The sequence below is a fragment of the Aquila chrysaetos genome, chromosome 13, assembly GCF_900496995.4.
Source record: "Aquila chrysaetos chrysaetos chromosome 13, bAquChr1.4, whole genome shotgun sequence".
Classification (NCBI taxonomy): domain Eukaryota; kingdom Metazoa; phylum Chordata; class Aves; order Accipitriformes; family Accipitridae; genus Aquila; species Aquila chrysaetos.
Window position 1 is genome coordinate 31,645,062 of NC_044016.1, and position 19,434 is coordinate 31,664,495.

At 42.5% G+C, this 19,434-nt stretch overlaps 1 protein-coding gene across 1 annotated transcript; it reads right to left on the reverse strand.

Moving 5' to 3' along the window:
* Positions 1-14,278: 14,278 nt before the first annotated feature.
* Positions 14,279-16,927, reverse strand: MAP10 (microtubule associated protein 10). Its single transcript, XM_030036216.1, has one exon. It carries the CDS (start codon positions 16,888-16,890, stop codon positions 14,446-14,448), a length of 2,445 nt encoding a protein of 814 aa, XP_029892076.1. The 5' UTR covers positions 16,891-16,927; the 3' UTR covers positions 14,279-14,445.
* Positions 16,928-19,434: the final 2,507 nt, after the last annotated feature.

The following is a 19,434-nucleotide window of genomic DNA, read 5'->3' on the forward strand; positions in this document are numbered from 1 at the left end:
AAAAGAGAATGCTTAAATGTTGGTAGGAAGGTAAAATGTCATGAAGGGGTACATGAGTGGAAAGAAATAGTGGAGGGGAGGTTTAAAGCAATGATTAAGTAAATTGGTTCTAGTGGGTTGAGTGCAGAGAAGTTCTGGAGGTCTCAGGTCCAAAAAGGAGGTAAAGATTGGAGATAGTGGGATGTGGAGGCATGAAAGCACATTTTGGCTTCACCTTCTGCTTTATTTTTGAAGTTTATGTGAAGACCTGCAATATCGCCACCCTTCCAACTACATTCAAGACTCTCTACCATGAAAGCTGGGATTTGGAGGGGCCCTGTCATTTGAGGAAAAAGATCACTTTGACATTATGCCCTTCCTTAGGGAAAGGGGGCTTATACCTATCTCTCCTGGATTGCAGACTGGGACCTGCCATAAGCTGAAAAGGGATATGCAGATCTTGGATGGGGAAAAAAGGGTGCTGTGCTCCTCTACCGACGCATGCACTAGGATCCATGGGCAAGGCTTGTAGGGATTTGGGTCCTTTTCCCTGCCCTCTCCATATGACCCATTGGATGCCTAGCCTTGGCCTCTCGATGTGGTGAGCAGAGAGCAAGCTGCTTCCAGTTTAAGCCAAAAATACAACATCGAGATAGCACTGGGGGACTGGGTAGAGACATCCTCCGAGCTTGTCACAGATTCATAGTAAGGTTCTTTACCCTGCTCTGGGAAACCTTTTCTGTTTCCAGGCTGGTCTTCAAGGCTGCATGTATAATAGTAAAGACAGCAGGCCAAGGTCTATCTTCCAGCCCATCATCAAGTGGCAGAGTCGTGATTGTTTCAATATCACCACATTCTTTTTCTTCTAGACAGGGATGGTCTTACCTGGTCTGTTTCCTGGGAGCTGCCCCCAGCCCATGCTGTCCTCCAAACCAAGCCTGCACATGTGGGACAGGGCTGCTGAGTACAGCTAAATCCCAGCTGGTGAGGTGCAGGCTGTTAAACAGCATGGTTGTTTCTTTACCAGGGCATAGGTCTGTGCTCTGCCCCTTAGTTTATTATTTTTGATGTAGCGCAAGTACTATGTCCCCATAAGCATTTGAATTTCTTTCTGATTTGGGTTCTTCTGTTGCCAGCAAGAGCCGGTGCCTAATGCTTCACAGATGATAATCCTCTTCCTGATTACACCTAGAAGGAAACTTCTTCCTAAGCACTGATGGTGAGAAATCTGTACCATAAGTCATTTCCAGCCTACATAGACATGCACTTTCTACTTAGTGGAAAAGCAACTTCTATTCTGACTCTTGTAAATACTTAATTCTCTTTAGAGCATTTTGAACCGCTTGTCTTATTAGTGTAGTTTTGTAACAGTTAAGTTATCCTGTTAAGGCAAAGTTGTTCAGGGATTTGAATGAGTCTGATCATACTGCTATGGCTTAATGCTATCATTATTAATTTTCTGTGTGTTCTGGTGGGTCTATCTTAACAGTGAGTAAAGATGAGTAAGGAACATAAAGGATTTCTTTAGTCCCAATTTAAAGCCTTTTTTTTTTTTTTTTTTTTGCTATTCAACTGCACTTTGATCTATTAAGAGTTTTGGTTGCTTATAGACATAAGCCACCGAGGTATGTTGTGTTCCCTTACTCATAATTTGTTTTTCTGGACAGACTGTCCTTACTACTGATTACCTGCACATTGCCTGACTGTTTTGCTTTTGAAATCCAAGAGGAAAAATGCTGTAACCAATAACTGCATAAACATCCTGTAAGTGCTTGGAGGTTAACAAGGAAATGAGTAATAGCCAGCATGGATTTGTCAAGAATAAATTGTATCACGCTAATCTATTTTTTTCTATGACCATGTAACAGGCTGTTTGGATAGGGGAGAATCAATACATGTCACAAGTCCTGACATTAGGATGCTCTGACATTCCTGCAGGTAAGCTGGGGACCATGCTCTGGATGTCAAATTTCTCATGTAGCTGGTTTTGTGTTCTCAGTGCATAGTTCTCCATGGGACACTGTCCAAATGGAAATAAGTAGTAGTGAGGCATTGTAAGGGGCTGTTATGACTCTGGGCATACTCAATATTTTCATTAACAGCTAAGTGATAGAAGAGGAAGGTTGTGTATTATACTCTCAGGTAATAGTAAACAGGGAGAGACTGAAAGGTGTGTGAGGTAGTTCTTCCTATCTACTAGGTCCTAGGGAAACTTCCACTGAGTGACTGTGTATAGCTCAGGGTACTGTATTTCAAGTGCACAACTATAATTGGAAAGCAACAACAATGACCAGTGGCCTGTGAGGGAAGGCTGAAAGAGCTGTTGTTGCTTAGTCCAGAGAAAAACCAAGAGGAAAGGCAACTCTTAAGTACACAGAAAGCTCCCTTAAAGAGGAAGGGAATCATTTGTTCTCTTTGTCGTGTGTAAGATGGGAAATAATGGACTTAAAATTTATCAGGGGACACTGAGGTTTAACACTGGGAAAAACTTTTAACATTCAGGATAATTAAGCACTGGAACATGTTGCCTGGGGAAGATGCATAATCTCTTACGGGTTTTTTTAAAAAATGAGCTAGACAAAAATCTGTCAGGACTGATGTAGTTACAAGTTGATTTTTGCCTAAGGGCAAGGGGATGGGTTAGATGAAGTCTTGAGTCCTTCAAGCACTATCATCTGTAGTTCTGTATGTCACTGCTGAATTCAGCACTTCCGTATTCATGTCTAAAAGCTGGATGAATACATAGGGAGCCTGAGTTTTCACTCAGACCTCTCCCCTGTGCTTTTCTCTAATCCATAAAATGAAGCCCAGAAGGGGTAGTTCTAATTACATTCTAGTTTAGAGGCACAAGTATTAGGGAGGTAAGAGATAAAGAACAGAAGCTTGGGTGAGAAATGTCTTGCCTTCCCAGTGACGTCCTGCCAAGTGTACTGAGTTCAGTCTTGTTATACTCCCAAATGGCCCATCTATGATTGCATTAGCACAAAGTATCACCATTTGAGAAGAGTTCACATGCAGAATTCATTGAATTAAAATTTAAGGCAATAAATGAGGCCTTATAATGTATTGGCAACATTATCAGTAACAGTACTGCCAGCATATTAGTGACTATGATGGATTGACTACTAGGGAATTCATTAAATTTACAAGAGTCTCCCCAAATGATTCCACTGGCTAAAATACTAATTGCTGCCCTTGGGAGCACTTTGGCCATTTAGTTTACAAGCAGAGCTTACTCTGAGAACAGGATTATGCTACCAATGTTTGCTTGAATTTAGGAGTAGAGTCAATTTATGTTAGGGTGTTTCAACATTGAGAATAGTTTTTGTTTGTACAAAGCTTGCTGCCTTACTAAACATAGGGCCTGTGAGAAATAATTCTGTGAGTGAAAAATACATTACGTAATACAAAGTGCCCCAAAAGCATAAATATAAACAATAACCAATATTATACTTGTGCAATGAAGCCTAATCTAAAGGCTGTGATGGTTTGGTTGTGTGGAGGATGGCAGCGATTTCTGTCTGCACAGTCACCTTTGCTAAAAGAGGAAAATTGCTGAAACTTTAAAATAAATGTATAGAAATCCTCTACTTTCCTTCTTAACCTGATGGATACTTTAAGGTTAATGGTTAATGTTGCAAAGTCAAATGTATCCGCATATTTGTGAATGCACACTGGAGAAATTCTCCAGAGATTGAGTCTGTAACTTTCTTCAGCATTGTGGGTCTGTGGAATTGTTCTTGAACGAACTCAAAGTGCAGTGGGTCACAATCTGGATTTCATCTTCTTATTTGTAAATTCTGATTCTGGTTTAGACAACTGGACATTGGTTGAAGCAGAACAGACCTTCTCCAGGTGCTGTGATTGTATCACAAATTGGTTTCTTGACTACAAAATTGAGATCTGTAATAACTTTCATGGGTCAGTAGCTGCAGAGTCAATTTCTTTAATGGAACTAGAACTATAACTCAACTGTAATGTAGAAAAGATTAATCATTTTTTGATGAGGTGACTGATATTTTTTTGATAGACCCTTAGTGTTATACACTGAATATTAAAGAAAACAATCATAGCAATAATAGTTATCAATGGCCGAGAGAGGACAAGAAATCTAGGGCTTGTTCATCTAGTGCTGATGGGCTGGTTTTCTTCTGGCACCCTGAAGACCACCACCTGAATCACGGTCTGATAGTAAGGTGAGCACTGGGGTAGGAAAGAAGAAGTTTTCTTGCACTTCTGAGTTTTGTTTCACAGCTCCAGATGAACCAGCACACAGTTGCTGTGCTAGCTAGCATAACCTTATCATTAGAATACAGTTTTTCAGTTGGGCTTTTCTTTTTATCTTGCACAAGATGCAATCCTGGCTTGTCAAACCTGGGAAATGATTGACTCATCTATTGTATTGCCCCATTCTCGGTAAGCTGCAGTGTGATTCCCAATTTACCTGCCATATGGCCAGTTCTTTTTAAAAATCCAACTGCATAAGCAACTTGTGCCCAAGAACATGGGAAGGGAGCACATTACTTACAAAGTATGTAATCAAGCAGTGTGATCCAACCCATTAACTGGGTGACATCCTTCTCTTTATTTGGACAGTTTACTGGCTCTGGGGTTTCAAGTGGGAGCTGTCACTTACATTTTCTGATAATAAAACTTAATTGAAATTTCATTCCTGTACCAGCAAGTGCCAGGTCACCAGATGGCTCCTAATTGTTATGTCCACATATTCTGTGCTGGATTGCAGGAGACATTGTTTGTGTTAATGTTACTGGGACAATTGCTACATGTACTTTGCAAATTTTTAATATACATACCTTATTGTTTAAATAACATAAAAAGAATTGCTTCAGTATTTATTAAACAGTGTAAAGTAATAAACTTCCATGGGGAACTCTTAAAGTTGGGAATTTTTGTTATTATTTTGTTTTCTAAATCATCAGTAAGACCCTAACAGCTTTTTAATCACAATAAACTAGTGGGTCCTTATTAAAAAATCAGAATTTCTGAGATTTTAAAAGCTGTGATCCAATCAGGGAGGTAATTCAAGTCACACTATCATGTGCAACGTAAGGAACACTTATCCTGAAGCAATTGCTTTCCAGGATGTGGGATGGAGTACCCAAATTGGGAAGTTAGAGTAGGAGATGTTAAGAGGACAAACAAATGGAGAAAATCTGCTGACCATCGCAGGTTTATGAAAGGCAAGAAAGGATACATCCTGGGAGGATGTGCATCGACACACTTCATACGTCTCAAACTCTTGCTCAGGACCTTCTGAGCCGGGAAATACACTCACTGTGCTGGGCTTAGAAAAAGTGTGTGTCATGAGCTCGCTCAGCGCAGCGGGGCAGGCCTGTCCACGGCAGAAAGGGAGGATGATCACTGAAGCCCATTAAAGTTGCAGGCGTGGGTTGTACCCTGCTTCCCTGCCTGCCTGTGTCCTTGGAGGTCTTTTCCCTTTTGGTCATGTACATGAAGAAGTGGTAGCTTGGCCTTTTCGTCATAGCTGGTTCTGTGATTGCATGTGGGATAATGAAGCACTAGGAGGTAAAGCTGTTGCAGAGGATTCTTCTAAGAGCAGGAAACTGGCTTGCTCTCAATAAATGGCGAGGGGGAGCTTTCATGCAGAAATGGACATAACTGTTTAGGTCTTTTCGGGAGTAACAAGCGTGATACTGAATGACAGAACCAGCTGCCTACTTAGACATAGGAACTAAGGACAATCACAAAGACAGCTTTTGGAAAATAGAGTGTAATAATAGATGATATGGTGCCCGAAGGACTTCCTGACCACTTGCAGGACTGGGGACGGGAGGTTTCCTAGCTGACGCATTTGAGCAACTCATTTGCATCAACTGACATTTTTGCACTTACCCTGCAGATGTGCCTGAAAGTCTCGTTGATGTTCCCCAACAGCTGTCAGGAAGATGATGAAAAAAGAGAGAACATGTAATCCCTGTCACCACTGGTGGCTTTATAGCAATTTCTAAACTTCAAGTGGCAGGGCTTTCCTCCGCTTTTTCCGTTGGTTTTGCTTTACTCTGTTGTCTTTAATGGGGGTGGCAAAGGGTGTTTGGTGGTGTGTGTGTTTCTGTGTGTACTGCTTGTTTTTAGCTCTTTGACCAGAACAACAGCCAAACTGAAAAGAAAGAGAAAAGATCATCAAGTTGTGGTGTTTTATGCAGGAATGGGCTACTACTCATTTTAAGAATCCAAACCAAGATGTCATTTCTGATATGTAAGTAATTTTTATCCAGATTGTCTTAAAAGACAAACTCTTCCTTGTGCAATGAGGAAGGTAATTGAAAGACCAGCTAGGATGTTTAGGTTAGCCAGGGGAGAAGCAAATGAAACTATGGTCCCTCCAAGAGGGACTCGTCCCTAAAACTTACTCCCTCCTTCCCGTTCTTGTCTGTTTGCATTTTAACGTCCTGCAGGTCAAAATGCAAGGCCAGTGGGGCTGCTCCAGAAAGACATAATTTCTTTGACCTGGAGTGCAGGGAGCAAAATCCTGTTGTTAGTATTGCATCAGTACAGCTTGACTCTGCTTTATGCTGTATATCTGATCCATAACTTTGGTATTTACTCCAGTTGCGGAGCTGTTGGCAGGCCTGTGTGAGATGGCTCCAGTAAAAGCAGGACTGCTGGGATCTACACTATTGCTAAACTCAAACCAAAACAAAATGCCTATCTTCACAGTTCTTCCTATTGAGATCAGAAGTAGAAGTAATAAATACAGTGAAGGATGCTGTTCTGAAATTATTTGGGATGTTAAGTGGAATGGGAAAGTGCTTAGAAATATTTCTCATATGGTTTCTGTAAACATTCCTTGAATAGCTTTTCTGTGCCTCGGTTTGGTGTGTGTTTAAGAAGCCAGAGGCGCTTTCTAGAAAATTATTTTTTGTCTTCCCTTCGGTTTGTTAGAAAACTCATAGAGGCAGGGGGAACAAAATTTCAGTTCCATTTTAAGACTTCAAAAGAAGCAAATAAAGTTTCAGAGGAACATCTGGAACTTAGCCCCCAACTTGACACCAAAGTTTGCCCATGACTCATTGTGCTGGACATACAAATGTGATGCCAGCAGCAGACAAAGAATGTTTCTTTGGCTGACTCCTGTACTGCTACAAGGTTTCAGAAAAATGGAAAGCAAATTTCAGTTAGGACTCTATTGCAGTTAGTGCTTTCCTCGATGCAGCCCTCGACTGTATCAACCCAAACTAAATTCACACAGCATGTGTGTAATTTGACAGAATTTAATCAACAGCTAAAAATTTGGAAAAAGGATGCAGTTAAAAAGTGGTGTTGTAACAGTGATGAATACCATGGAAGCAGTGAGTTAGTGAATCTGCTGCTCTCATTGAAAATGAACCAAATTTCCTGTTGATAAAAGGTTTTGAGAATCTGCTCTGTGAATCTGCTCCAATATTTTGTTATTAAAAATGGGTATATAGGAAATGTAGTGAAGTACCTTGCTTTTGGGTTCTTGGCTTTCTGTTAAAGGACCCGGAACTACTGCTTAGAAGCTTGTTTTGAAGAAACCCTATGCATCTATTCCACTTTACAAATAAAACTGCACAATGTTTGGAGGGCTGTAAAGTAGCGTTACAGGAGCAGTAAGAGATGAGAGACCTGCAACAATCAAAAGGCTGTTAATTGTGTTTCAGAAGACTACAGCAATGGCTATGAATCATGGCTATGAATCAGAAACCAGATTTTCTTACATACAATAATTCTATTGCTGAGTCTTGTTAGAGTTATGGATAAGAAAATTAAAACCACATCCCATGGTATATCATAGATTCCCTTATATTGTGTTCTAGGTTAGCAAGGTTTGACCATGTTTCCTGAAGAGTTTCCTTCACTACATATGCCATTAAATTTTGATCAGCATTATCATTAGTATAGTGTTGACACCAGCAGTCAGGAGTAAGCAGATGAAATGGTAAGGACTACAATGTAGAGAAGGTCAGACCATGATCTGGTGGTTTCTGTCTTAAATTCTATGTCTGGCTTGTTCCTGTGGACAAGAACTCTAAGCAATGCAGCTACCCACAGGCAGAAAGAGCAAGACTGAGATGAAGGAAGGAAACACAGATGTACAGCAATTTCCAGATTGTTTTGTTTTGTTTTGTTTTTTGAGAATAGAAGTTAGAGTTACATAGAAATGGGCGCAGAGTAGGAAGTTAAGGTGCATGGAAGCAGGAAGGGGATAAACCATACAGAGCCCAGCAGACACTGGGCAGATCTTCAGTTTTATATCAAAGATGAGAACAAGCCAGTGAAGGTGTCTGAGAAGTGTTTGGAGATTTTTTTTGAATGATAAGTAGGGCAAGCTGAGTTCTAGAGATGGCATGAAATATGTGATGAGGAGAAGCTGGAACAGGCAAGTCATCAAGGTGAAAGGCACAACAGGGATTCTGGAGTGGGGGGAGATGTCCCTGAAATAAGGTTCTGGAGATACTGTGAGGACTAACAGGCATGACTGCGTGGTGGCATTGAAATTTAGGGGACAGTCAAAGGTTATGTACTGTTAGTACATAAGCAATAATGGACAGGAAAAATACTGAATCTGCCAACAGTTAAACACAAGAGAAAAAGAGCTGGAATTTTCTTTACACCAAGGGAGTTTCTTTCAATCATGATACCACTAAACTTTCCAAATGGCTCTGAAAATATTTGTTGAAGCATGACTGACCTTCTTTCAAAAACATTTTTCCATTCCAAGAGATAATACTTTTAGAGTCCTCTGCAGGGGCTTCCATTCTGCAACCGTTTTTTGAGGTGACTAATTCTCATGGAATTTCAGGGGATTTGACCATGTAAATATCTTTACTTCCTTTTGAAAACCTGCTACCTTCTGTTAATGGGTACACAGAGAACCAAATTCTTAGCTGGTTTAGCTCAGATACTGCAATGCATGAAGGAAATTTACTAGGCTATCACCCAAAATGTTTGAAAAATGTCTATGATTAGAATAAATATATATAATAGACATCTGAAGCTTTTTACTTAACATTTTAGGTTTTGGTTTGTTTGGGTTTTTTTAACTGTACATGAATCAATCTTTAAACGTTAATTTAGTTAGGAGTAATGTGTATCTCAGATGTTATTTAAACATTTCATCTACCAAGCCATGTTATTTTAAACAATTGGTAAGTGAATCACTTGCAGAGGTCTCTGCAGAACTGAAGATTAATACTGTTTTCTCCAGCATGAGACATTCAAATTCATCCTCTAGAAACCAATAGAGAACACTGACTACCCTTCTGGGAAAATGCAAGCAATTCCGTAAAGTCAGAGGAGGTTTACATTACAATTGTCATATAAAATTCAGACAAGTGAAATCATAAAAGTCAAAACAAAACAAAACCAGTTTAAAACAGGTGAATGTCAATGCCAAACAAGAAAAAGGCAGTGAAGCTGCAGCTCATCTGGGTGACTTCAATATAATAGAACTGCATACATACAAGGAATTTAAAATGAGGGAAGACTCTGAATGCGAACAAAACTGAAATGGAAATCAAACAGTATATTGACTAAAAGGGCAGATGGAAAACGCAAGCAGCTAGCTGGTAGCAAACATTAGCTGTAGCAGATATGATTGCCATTAGCTCTGCATGCATGTTAAGTTAAAGCCAGGATCTGTTCTCACAGAGATGGTCTCAGTCATCTTAAAGAAAGGTTAGTTTGCAAATCAAAACTTCAGAGAAGGATTAAAGACAGGGTATAGGAGAAGTAGGGAAACCTGATGTCTGATAACCACAGGCAAATGCTCACAGTCCTGGATGGTCATTCAGCAGCTCGGAATGAGTGGTGTTACATTTCACGGGAGCTGGTGAAGATCCTGCATGTAGAAGTTGACAAAACCTTTTAAGGATGTGAATGTAAGATTCAATGATTTGACTTCTTTCTAGACCATGAAAGCTGAGCAAGCAGTAAAGTAGATGCTGGCGAGAAATGCTGAGAAAAGGAAAGCCAAATCCCAAAGATTTCCAAATAATGACTAGCATTTAACTCTGAGCAGCACTTGCACAAAGAGAAACAAAACAATTACAATAGCAGGCATCATAAAATAATGGGACCTAGAAAAATGAAAGTAGTATGAATGAGTAACTCAGTCAAAAAATTAAATCATGCAGTTATCAAGGCTGGATGTAATTTCAGAAAACTGAGGAAAAGGACTTCCAAATTGTAAAATAGGTGGTAGGAACTATCATCAGAGAAAGCACAGAGAAAAGAAACTGTGTCATCTAATCAGAGTGCTAAGAGCTGAGGAATAAAAAAATTTAAGTGGAGGAAACATGCCTGGCTGGGACTTCTTAAAAATGTTCCTAGCCACTGACTGAGTAGTAAGACTCATCAGAACTACTTAACAGCAAGAAAATGTTACAGTAGAAGAGGTAAAATCACCCAAACTGTCAGTGTTTGGTATCCTGCTCTTCCCATCGCACCATCAGTTACATAGTACTGGCTATCTATATTTATTTTAATAAATAGTATGCTGGAATAACTGTTTAAAAGACAGTCATAGCAAACTTGTCTTAGGGTCATAAATTCTGAAAAGAATTAATGTGTATACCTAAGTTTATTTCTCAGTTTGGGACTTGTGGTGAAACATTAAGTTCAATTTTATGAGCTGATTTAACCACCCTTATCTTCAGCAATAGAACTATGGTTTTGAATGCAAATCTACCTTATTTCTAGAATATCATACAGATTTAAAGCAAAGATCAGTTGCTAAAGTAACAAGTCAAAAGTAAGAACCTAGATGGCTTTGTTTAGTGAGGATCTATAATAAACTTTGGTAATTACTTCTCACATTTTAATTTTAGTGTAGTAAAGTTTAAAGTGTAACTAACAACAATGTAAAACTTAAATTTGAAGTAACTATAGTTTACTGCTTAATAGTGTGGAGCAAGGAAATTTTTAGAGTTAATGAGTCAATGAGACCAAAATGAAAACTACAGCAAATTCAGTCAAAATAGAATTATATGGGAAATCTCCGAGGGCTATGAGAAATCAGGAAATACGGAGCTTTTAGTAAGTATTTTGGGTTTGTGACACTTTGCATTGTGACTAGCCATTGGCTCTGTCAAGCACGTAACAAATCTCTAAGAGATTGTGTGTTTATGGGGATTGCTCAACTATCAGTAGCAACTGAAAGCTCTTACAGGCAGATGGCTCTTAGAAACCATTTTGGTTTTACATCAGTCTCCCAGTGGATAAGGGCCCACACTGTAATGAGTACTAATTAATAATCTTTCCAGGAACTCTGGAAAGAAGAAGACAAAGAACCTTGGATTGAATGCATGTGGAAAAATTAGCTATTCTTGCTCAAAAAGGTGAGTTTTCAAATCAGGGGTTTTGTGTGTAGTGGGACAAGATTTGACTCTTCATCTATCTTCTCTTTTTCTAGTCTGTGAAGCAGTCCTTAGGGAACAGTTTTAGTTGAGATGTTTCTAGGAAAGTAGTTTTCCAGTGCATTGGCTTTCTTAGGACTGAATCAGAAAAGTAGTACAGAGCTACCAGAGAAAGTATTAACACTTCTGCTACTTCACTTGGACATGCCAGCTCTACCACTATGATTCTACTTCGTGGGATGATTATGGGGTATCTGAAAAACAGGCACATATTCTTAAGTAACTATGCTACTTTTGGGAAGGCTGTGCAAGAACTGTGGGGGATATGCTACTATTATTTCCTTCTCCCAGCATATTGCCATGTACCCTGCACAAACATAATCCATGTAATTTAGCCCTTACAATTTAGAAATGATGTCTTTATGAAAAATTGGTGTAATACTTCCATTAAAGTAGAGAAATCTCTTATTAAACCTCTGACGTTAACAACTTGATCACAGGGGTACAGGATGCAAGTTATAATGACAAAATTGGCTAGCTAGTATAATGTAGTTGAGTGTAGATTATTATAGGATTTGTACAAAAGGGAATTTGTTGCTGCCATTTTTTTTTTCTTATTTTATAACAATAGTAAATAACTTGGTTTGCTCTGTTGGGTTGACATATAGAATCTTTTTGTCATTAGCAGGTACTTCTTGCCAATATATTGGTTTATGAGTTTTCAGTGATAAATCAGTGACATGAAGTTCTTTCCCATTTTTGTTGACTGAGAGTTGCTGTTTGAATATTAAGTAAAATTTCATTTACTTTCACAACAACATAGATAATATCTGAAAAGATTATTATCCCAGAGGGTGGAAACTATCTGTTAATTTCTCCATGCAGTAATAACTACCTTAAGTCTATATTTGAAAAGACAAAACCAAACTAAAACATGTAAGCATGATGCTGGCTTTCTGTTCTTGGGTAATGTCTCCTATTGTCTTCCTAGTATGCATTTTTCTGTCATTTTCATCATTCTCCTGGTAAAATTATAAATGCCACTACACAATAAACATTAGAAATGTTATCCCAAATAAAATCAGCTGAAAAGAGATTAGTTTCATTATTTAAACAAAAGAAATATTGTTCCTACCATATTTGCTTCCGGAAATTGAAAAGTGAAGATGGGATAGGGGATAGAAAAAGAACTGGGAATTTGCCCTTGAGTTTCAACCCATTTTGGGTTGAAGATAAACTTTATTTTTAAAATAGACTTTTCTTAAGTAATGATCTTCAAATTGTGGACTCTTAGTTTTAGCAATTAATTTAAATTGCCACACAGTAAAAATGGTTGGGCAGCATTGTATTTTAATGACTGTTTTGCCCACGAGAACTGCAAGATCTTATTCCATCAATAAATTCAGAATTACTGCCAAGTACAAATGACAGTCTGAATCCATGTGTATCAAAGAAGTGCATGCCATTAGAAGAAAAAAGAAAAAATATATTTTGGTCTGGAATTGGAGCTGATGAAACAGAGGCACCCTAAATAACATTTAAGAATTGATCTGGCCAGAGATTCCTTTGATACATGGGTAATTTCAGCTGCTTACCTGTAGATTAAAAATAGTAGTAGTAGTGGTCCCAGAAGTCAACACCAGGTACTTGAATAATCCTCACAGATGTTAGTACTTTAAATAGGAGAGGTACTGTCATTCCTACAAAATCAACACATAGTAGGATGGAAATAAAAAAATCCCTCCAAGATGTCAAAAGTGTAAACACAGGCTCTTGCAGTAAGTACACAGAGAACTACAGTGAAAAATGAAAAAGATGGGGAAATAATTCAGACTGTAAATTATAAGGAAAAGGGGACTTGGTAAGTCTGTCATTTAACCCTGAGGATAAATGTCCTAAATGATGAGACAGTTAGGAATGTAAAGCTGGCAAAGGAGACGAACTACTCAAAGAGAGTGGAAAAGGGGGGACAAGAGAGACCTAAAAACTAAGGCAGGAATTTTGAGCTTCTTCAGATTCAAGTCAAAGAACATCTCTGAAATTTGTAACAGGGATATGGACTCTCAAAAACCAGTAGTTAAAACAAAAGACATTAAGATCAGTGATCAAACTGGAAGTCATAAAAACCAAACCAGAAATCAAAAGCGAACATCAGATAGTAGTTAACCATCGTAAGAGAAAAGGGGATGTGGCAGGTAGTAGTTCAACCAATGGAACAGAAAAGGGGACCCAGCAAATTCTTCATTATCTCGAATCCTTAAATCATGATGTAATATGCTCATTTGTTCCAAGTTTCTGGACTGTGGGTGCTGACCCCCCCCCCTTCCCCCGTGTCAGAGAATGCAATCAGGGAGTTGTGAAGCGTTGAAAATTTACTGCACTCTTCCCTACTCTTTCCACACCCTTAGTCTTCAAGGTCAAGTAACTTCCATCAACCTCTCAAAGCTCTCCTAGATTATATAGATTTACTGTCACCAATAATTCTTAAACTATTTTATAATAAATTGTGAAAATCTGACTTAAATGAGAAACTTCAACCTAAGAAACTCTAGAAGGGCTCATCTAGTTCTAGTCACTGTATTTAGTGATAGAACAGTGAAACAAATACATCATTATACAGATTAGCTGATAAAAGTCTGTGCTGTTACTGGCTGTGACTGTATGTTTTAAGTAACTATTTGTAATGAAAAGCATGGAACTGTTTTCATGAAGAACAAATACTGAATGTTCAGTTAGGAACATATTTGTATTTGGCTGTTCTTGTAGTATGTTATTACTTCTACCCTGGACAAATTTTGTTGGTACTGACTGCATTTGCTGCTTCAGTCTTCATTTCTGCTTTTGACAGTAAGTTACGTTTCTTGTGCTGTTTGGACTACTTTCGTATTAAGATACTGACACTAAAGTCATGCTGTAGGTACCACATAAGAACCATTTACTAGAGATTCAAACAGTACTTTATTTTAAAAACCTCTTCAGTAAATTTCACCAATGTATTAAATGTGCATGATGAAGTCTTAATTAACTTGCATATATTGCAGCTAAATGTAACAGGCCTTATAAAATTTAAATACCATATCCTAATCTAGACAGTGAAAACTCATAATTACATGGTGTATCCCGGAAGCTTGTTTATTACAAGTTCACTGATGTCTTTGTATTGATTAGGAACACATAGTTTTCCCAGAAAATCATCCTCTTTGTCTGACAAACTGTTTTCTAGCACACTAAGTTCAAGATCAGACATGTTAGATGGCAAGTAAGAGCTAACTTGAGTTACTGACTGGCTTTTTCCTGCAGAGGTCTGTCCCTTTCCTATACTCAGATCAGTATCAGAGCTAATCTGTTTGCTTCTCAGTGTAGATACTTGTTTAATATGGTGATCACCCCTGTTCTCTTCCTTACTCATCTGTTGGGCTTCCTGCTCTGCATCCAATAATGATGCCTCTGTTTGAGCAAGGTTAAGTGTATCAACAGATTCACCACTAGTTCTCTTGCTGGTTTTTAAGTCACGGTATCTCTTCAAAGACTGGACTGGAGATGAAGCTGAAGGAACTGGCAGAAGATCTGAAGTACTTACAGCTCTTTGACTTGTCTTTGAAATTCTGGACCTGCTGGATTCTGGCTCTGTATCTGACCAACCTCGCTTTGGGCTTTCAAGCCACAGAGATTCAGGACTGCTGTCAAGAGCTGCTGAGCCTCTGCCCGTACACTCAGCACTGGTGAAATCTTCTGAATAAACTGTGTTCTCAGGACTAGCAATGAAGTCATCCGAGTATATGAATTCAGAGTTGTTTTCAACGCTCCTGCTGGGGTTTGGTTTATGATCACTTCCAACAGACGCATCATCATGCTCCATCATGAGTTTATGATGGCTTAAGTGTATTGCTTCCTCATTACTTCCATTTGCATTAGCATCTGATGGGAAAGCTGCTGGGAGCTGGGCTTTCACATACTTTTCCTTGTGAGCAGATTTTAATACACTTTCCTGCAGTAAGGGGGCTGTAGTTACTTTGCGTGGACATTCCTTGCTTGCAATGACATCGTTCTTCAATGGACTTGCAATAGCCTGTTTCTGCAGGTCAGGGGACACATCTCCTGTCATGGAAGCGTACTCTGCTAGAGCACTGTTTCGTAATGAAGTCTCAACAGTTTTGTTAAACTGATCGTTCTGCCTTGAGCTGTCTCCCTTGCTACAATGCCTGTAAGAAACCACATGCTGTTCTCCAGCATTTCTGCACAGCTTTCTTTTGGATAAAGGGCTTCTCTCCTTCAGCATCTCCATTTGCTTTTTTCTGTACTGCTCTCTCCTTTCATGAATTATCAGCTTATCAGGGTTGGTCTGCTGCAGCCGTAGCCTCAGTGTATTTGTCAGCCCGTACAACAATTTCTTTTTGGGAGGTCTGTTTTCCTTAGTTTTGCAGTTCCTTTCAGAGCCTGTCTCCCTCTGGGGTATAGCTTTCTTAGGTCCTCTCCCAGCCCGGGAAGACCCTGGTGAGGCGGCCTCTTGCCGGCCTTGCTTGAATCGAGGGCTGGCAGCTCCGCTGCTCCCTCCAGGACCCGCAGGTGCCTTTGCAGGCTTGAGGGCAGAGGAGCGGCTGGGGCTGGGGGGCCGTGAGGCCACGCCACCGCTCCCCGGGGCCTGGTAGAGCCAGGCAAGATGGGGGTGGACAGCGGCAGGCGTAGTACTGTGGACGAGCACCGACAGCTCTGCCAGCAAGGCACTGAGTAGCGGCAGCTGCCCCAGGGTGTGGTGGAGCTGTTGAAGGCCGGTGGGGTGCAGCAAGGAGGGCCCAGCACCGGGACGTGGGGGGCTCTGGCCCTTGTCTTCCCCCTGCGGTCTCCAGGCCTCGACATGCTCCCGCTGCCCTGCGGCCGCTGCTGCTGGCAGCAGATGAGGCTCACCGGGCTCGCGGCTGTAATAGAGCATGGGAGGGCAAAAGATGTTGCCCTCCAGCTCCTCACCCTCCTCCTCCTCCTCCTCCTCCTCGCCCCCCGGCTCAGGGGAGGTGGCGGGCGACGCGGCGGCGCGGGGGCTGGCGGGGCTCGGCGGGGGCGGCTCCTCACCGGCCTCCAGGCTGGTGAGGCGGTAGCCCAGGACCAGCTCCCCGACGGGGCGGCCCGCGGCGTCCTGCAGCGGGTAGCGGCCGCGGCGGCCGCAGGAGGCGGGCGCCCCGGGCCGCTGCAGCAGCTCGGCGGCGGCGGGGGCCAGGGAGACGTCGCAGCTGCCGAGGAGGCGGGGGGGCCCCGGGGCGAGCCCGGCGGGCAGCGCCAGCAGCAGGGCGCGGAGCGGCCGGCGGCGGAGCGCGGCGCAGAGCGAACCCCGGCGCCAGCGGAAGAGGCAGCGCTTGCCGCGACCGAAGGGGAAGGTCGGCCCCGGCCGCGGCGGCGGCGCGGCGGCGGCGGCGGCGGGGCGCAGCAGGAGGGTGGGGAAGTCCAAGAGGCGCAGCGCCACGGCCGGGCGCAGCGCGGGGCCCGGCGCCGCCACCCGCACCGCCTCCACCAGCAGCTCCAGCGCGAACAGCCCCTCCGCGGCCCCCGCCGTCGCCATGGCGGCCCCGGCGCCCGGCTCTCGCGAGAGGAGGTGCGCGGCGGAGGGGTGCTCGGTGAGGCCGCCGGTTCTCTCGCGAGAGGAGCGCCGCCCGCGCCGCGGGGAGGGCGGTCGGCCTCCCCCGGGAGTCGTGTGTCGTTGCCCGCAGCAACTGCGCCTTTGCAGAGCACCCCGGGAGTTGTAGTCCGTGCCGGGGGCGTTGGCGTCCCGGGACAGGCACGGGAACCGCTACCCGCCACCCCCAGCAGCGCAGCGCAGCGCAGGGGCAGCACGGGCCCAGGGACTCTGAGGCGCTAACTTCGCCCCTGATCCCACGGGTGGGGAGAGGAGCAGGGCTCCGTGGCATCCTGTGTGCCCCCAGCGGGGGATCGCGGCAGCCATGTTGCAGCCTGCGCTGGCCGGAGGCTGCGGTGACAGGCCGGGGCGGGTGGCCGCGGACGCAGCAGGTGGAAACCCGGTGCTCCCCGGCGTCCGCTCAGAAGCGGCCTCTGAGGCGCGGCGGCTGCTGTCGTGCCCCTGCCCTCGGCTCTGAAGGCGGCAGCCGAGGCCCTGGTCGTGTTTTCCCGGCTGGTGGATCGCGAGTAACAGCCACAGGAGCAGGGGCGGGATGGCGGGCTGTGCGCCATCAGTCAGCAGGAGCCCGTGTGGAGGCAGGGAGGGATGTTAAGCTGTTTTCTGCTTCTTTGCGGCCTCTTCCCACCCCAAGAGAAACACGGAGGTCCGTGCCAAGGGCTGTGTGCTGAAGAGTCCCCCCATAGTTGAGGGCCCATACTTACCTGAGATTTTAAAAACTGTGGTTCCATGTTAATTAGGGTTTTCTAATCACCTGTCAATGTCACCTCTTCATATTTAATGTCTCCATCTCTGTAATGCCTGAGTGCCTTGAACGTGCATTGATAAATTCCTATTTTGTCTCCTGTGTGCATGTAAAGTGGGAGTTGCGGTGGACACAGTTGCGGAGAATTTCACTCCTCGCCTCCCGCCTGGCGAAGAGAGTGGCCTTCCCTCTCTGACAGCCCTTCCCTTACACCAGAGCCTCCTTGCCACAGGCACAGCAAATACTTGCTGAGCTGGGAAGAAAATTGTTTTGTTCAATTAGTAAGTCGACTCTAAAACAATGTGTCCTAAACTGATGGTGTTCGGTTAAAGTTGCAGTACACCCTCACCATTTACCACCAGGGAAGTAACTAAAAGAAAGACCAATCCCCTCTCCCTTTCTTTTTTATTCCCTCCTTTTTCCCCCTTTCCTTCCTCTGTCACATCACAATCACTTTTTAGAAAAGCAGAAACCAGCGTGAAATGGTTAAAGAATCCAACACTTCAGTGTTGGTCAGGTCCCTTGATCATTATTATTTAAAGGACACCTTTCATTAGCTCTTACATCTGAGAAGAGAGTTAAGGAGCTTGACCTCTGAATTGTGACCAGGGCTTAAGAAGTAAATAATTAAGTTCTTCTCCATTCCTCCACTGCCTCTATTCTAAGCACATGAGTCAAAGATCTACAAGTCCTCTGTCGTCAAGGCTGCTAGTGTTTGGGTGTTGCCGTTGTACTGACATTGTGGCAGACGAAACAAATGGCCAGTCCGTTTCACTGCCACATTCGTCTCCTGCCATCAGTCATCTGCTTTCCTTGTGTTTCCTTTTCCTCCAGCCCGTTCCTATCCCTGGAGGGCCTGACAATTTAGTTGTCATTCTCTGTAAAGGAAGAATGACAAAAGACTCCCCTGATACACTGAAAGCGACAGATGTATTTAACAGTGGTCAAATAGTCGCTCTTGAGGTCCCCCAGGAAAACAATGGATAGGCATTTTGCCCATTTTACAGATGGGCATACTATGACTATGACGTGACTATGACGTTTGATCCAAGATTTTTAACCTCTTAATTTTGAAACTTCCGACCCATGTAGGCAAAGACGCATCTTTGTGTGTGGTAACTGCAACTGGAAATAAGGGGGTAAATTATGGAGGAACCAAAGCCTTGTTTTAAGGCTGAGCCTCTGCACTCCCAACAGTTTCATGTGAAACTGAAATTTTTGGTTTCATGTCCCTGAAAATCAGACCTATTCCGGTATTTCATTCTGCACAGACAACATAAATAAAAATTACTGAATACTTGGGAAAACTATAGGTGTTAATAAGCTGTGTAAGATCAGTCAGTGAGTTAGGGACAAAACGATTATTTAAATAGAAAGGGGTATCAGTTTTTAAGTTTGTTCTACTTGGTGTGTTTTGTTAAGCCAATCCTCTGGTCACGAGAGCATATTTCTCTTAAAAATAAACAGAAAACAACATTTTGTTGTTGAGTTGCAAGGTAGAATAAAAGACCTTTTTCCTTCCAGTAGTCCTAGTTTCTACTAACCACCATTTTAAGGAGACTTGTGATAACACTTCTTCAGACTGCATGTCGCGGAAGAGTGGTTTAGAAAATAGGCATGCCTCAGAGAGGCAGGGTTATGGAGCCAAGTTTTATTACCTGCTACTGCCCCAAAGACAGCAGGTACTTATTAGGATCTACATTAGTTACATTTAGTAATCTTTTTAA

Excerpts from the sequence above, each read along its gene's own strand:
- MAP10 (XM_030036216.1), bottom strand. The coding sequence starts at position 16,890 with ATGGCGACGGCGGGGGCCGCGGAGGGGCTGTTCGCGCTGGAGCTGCTG.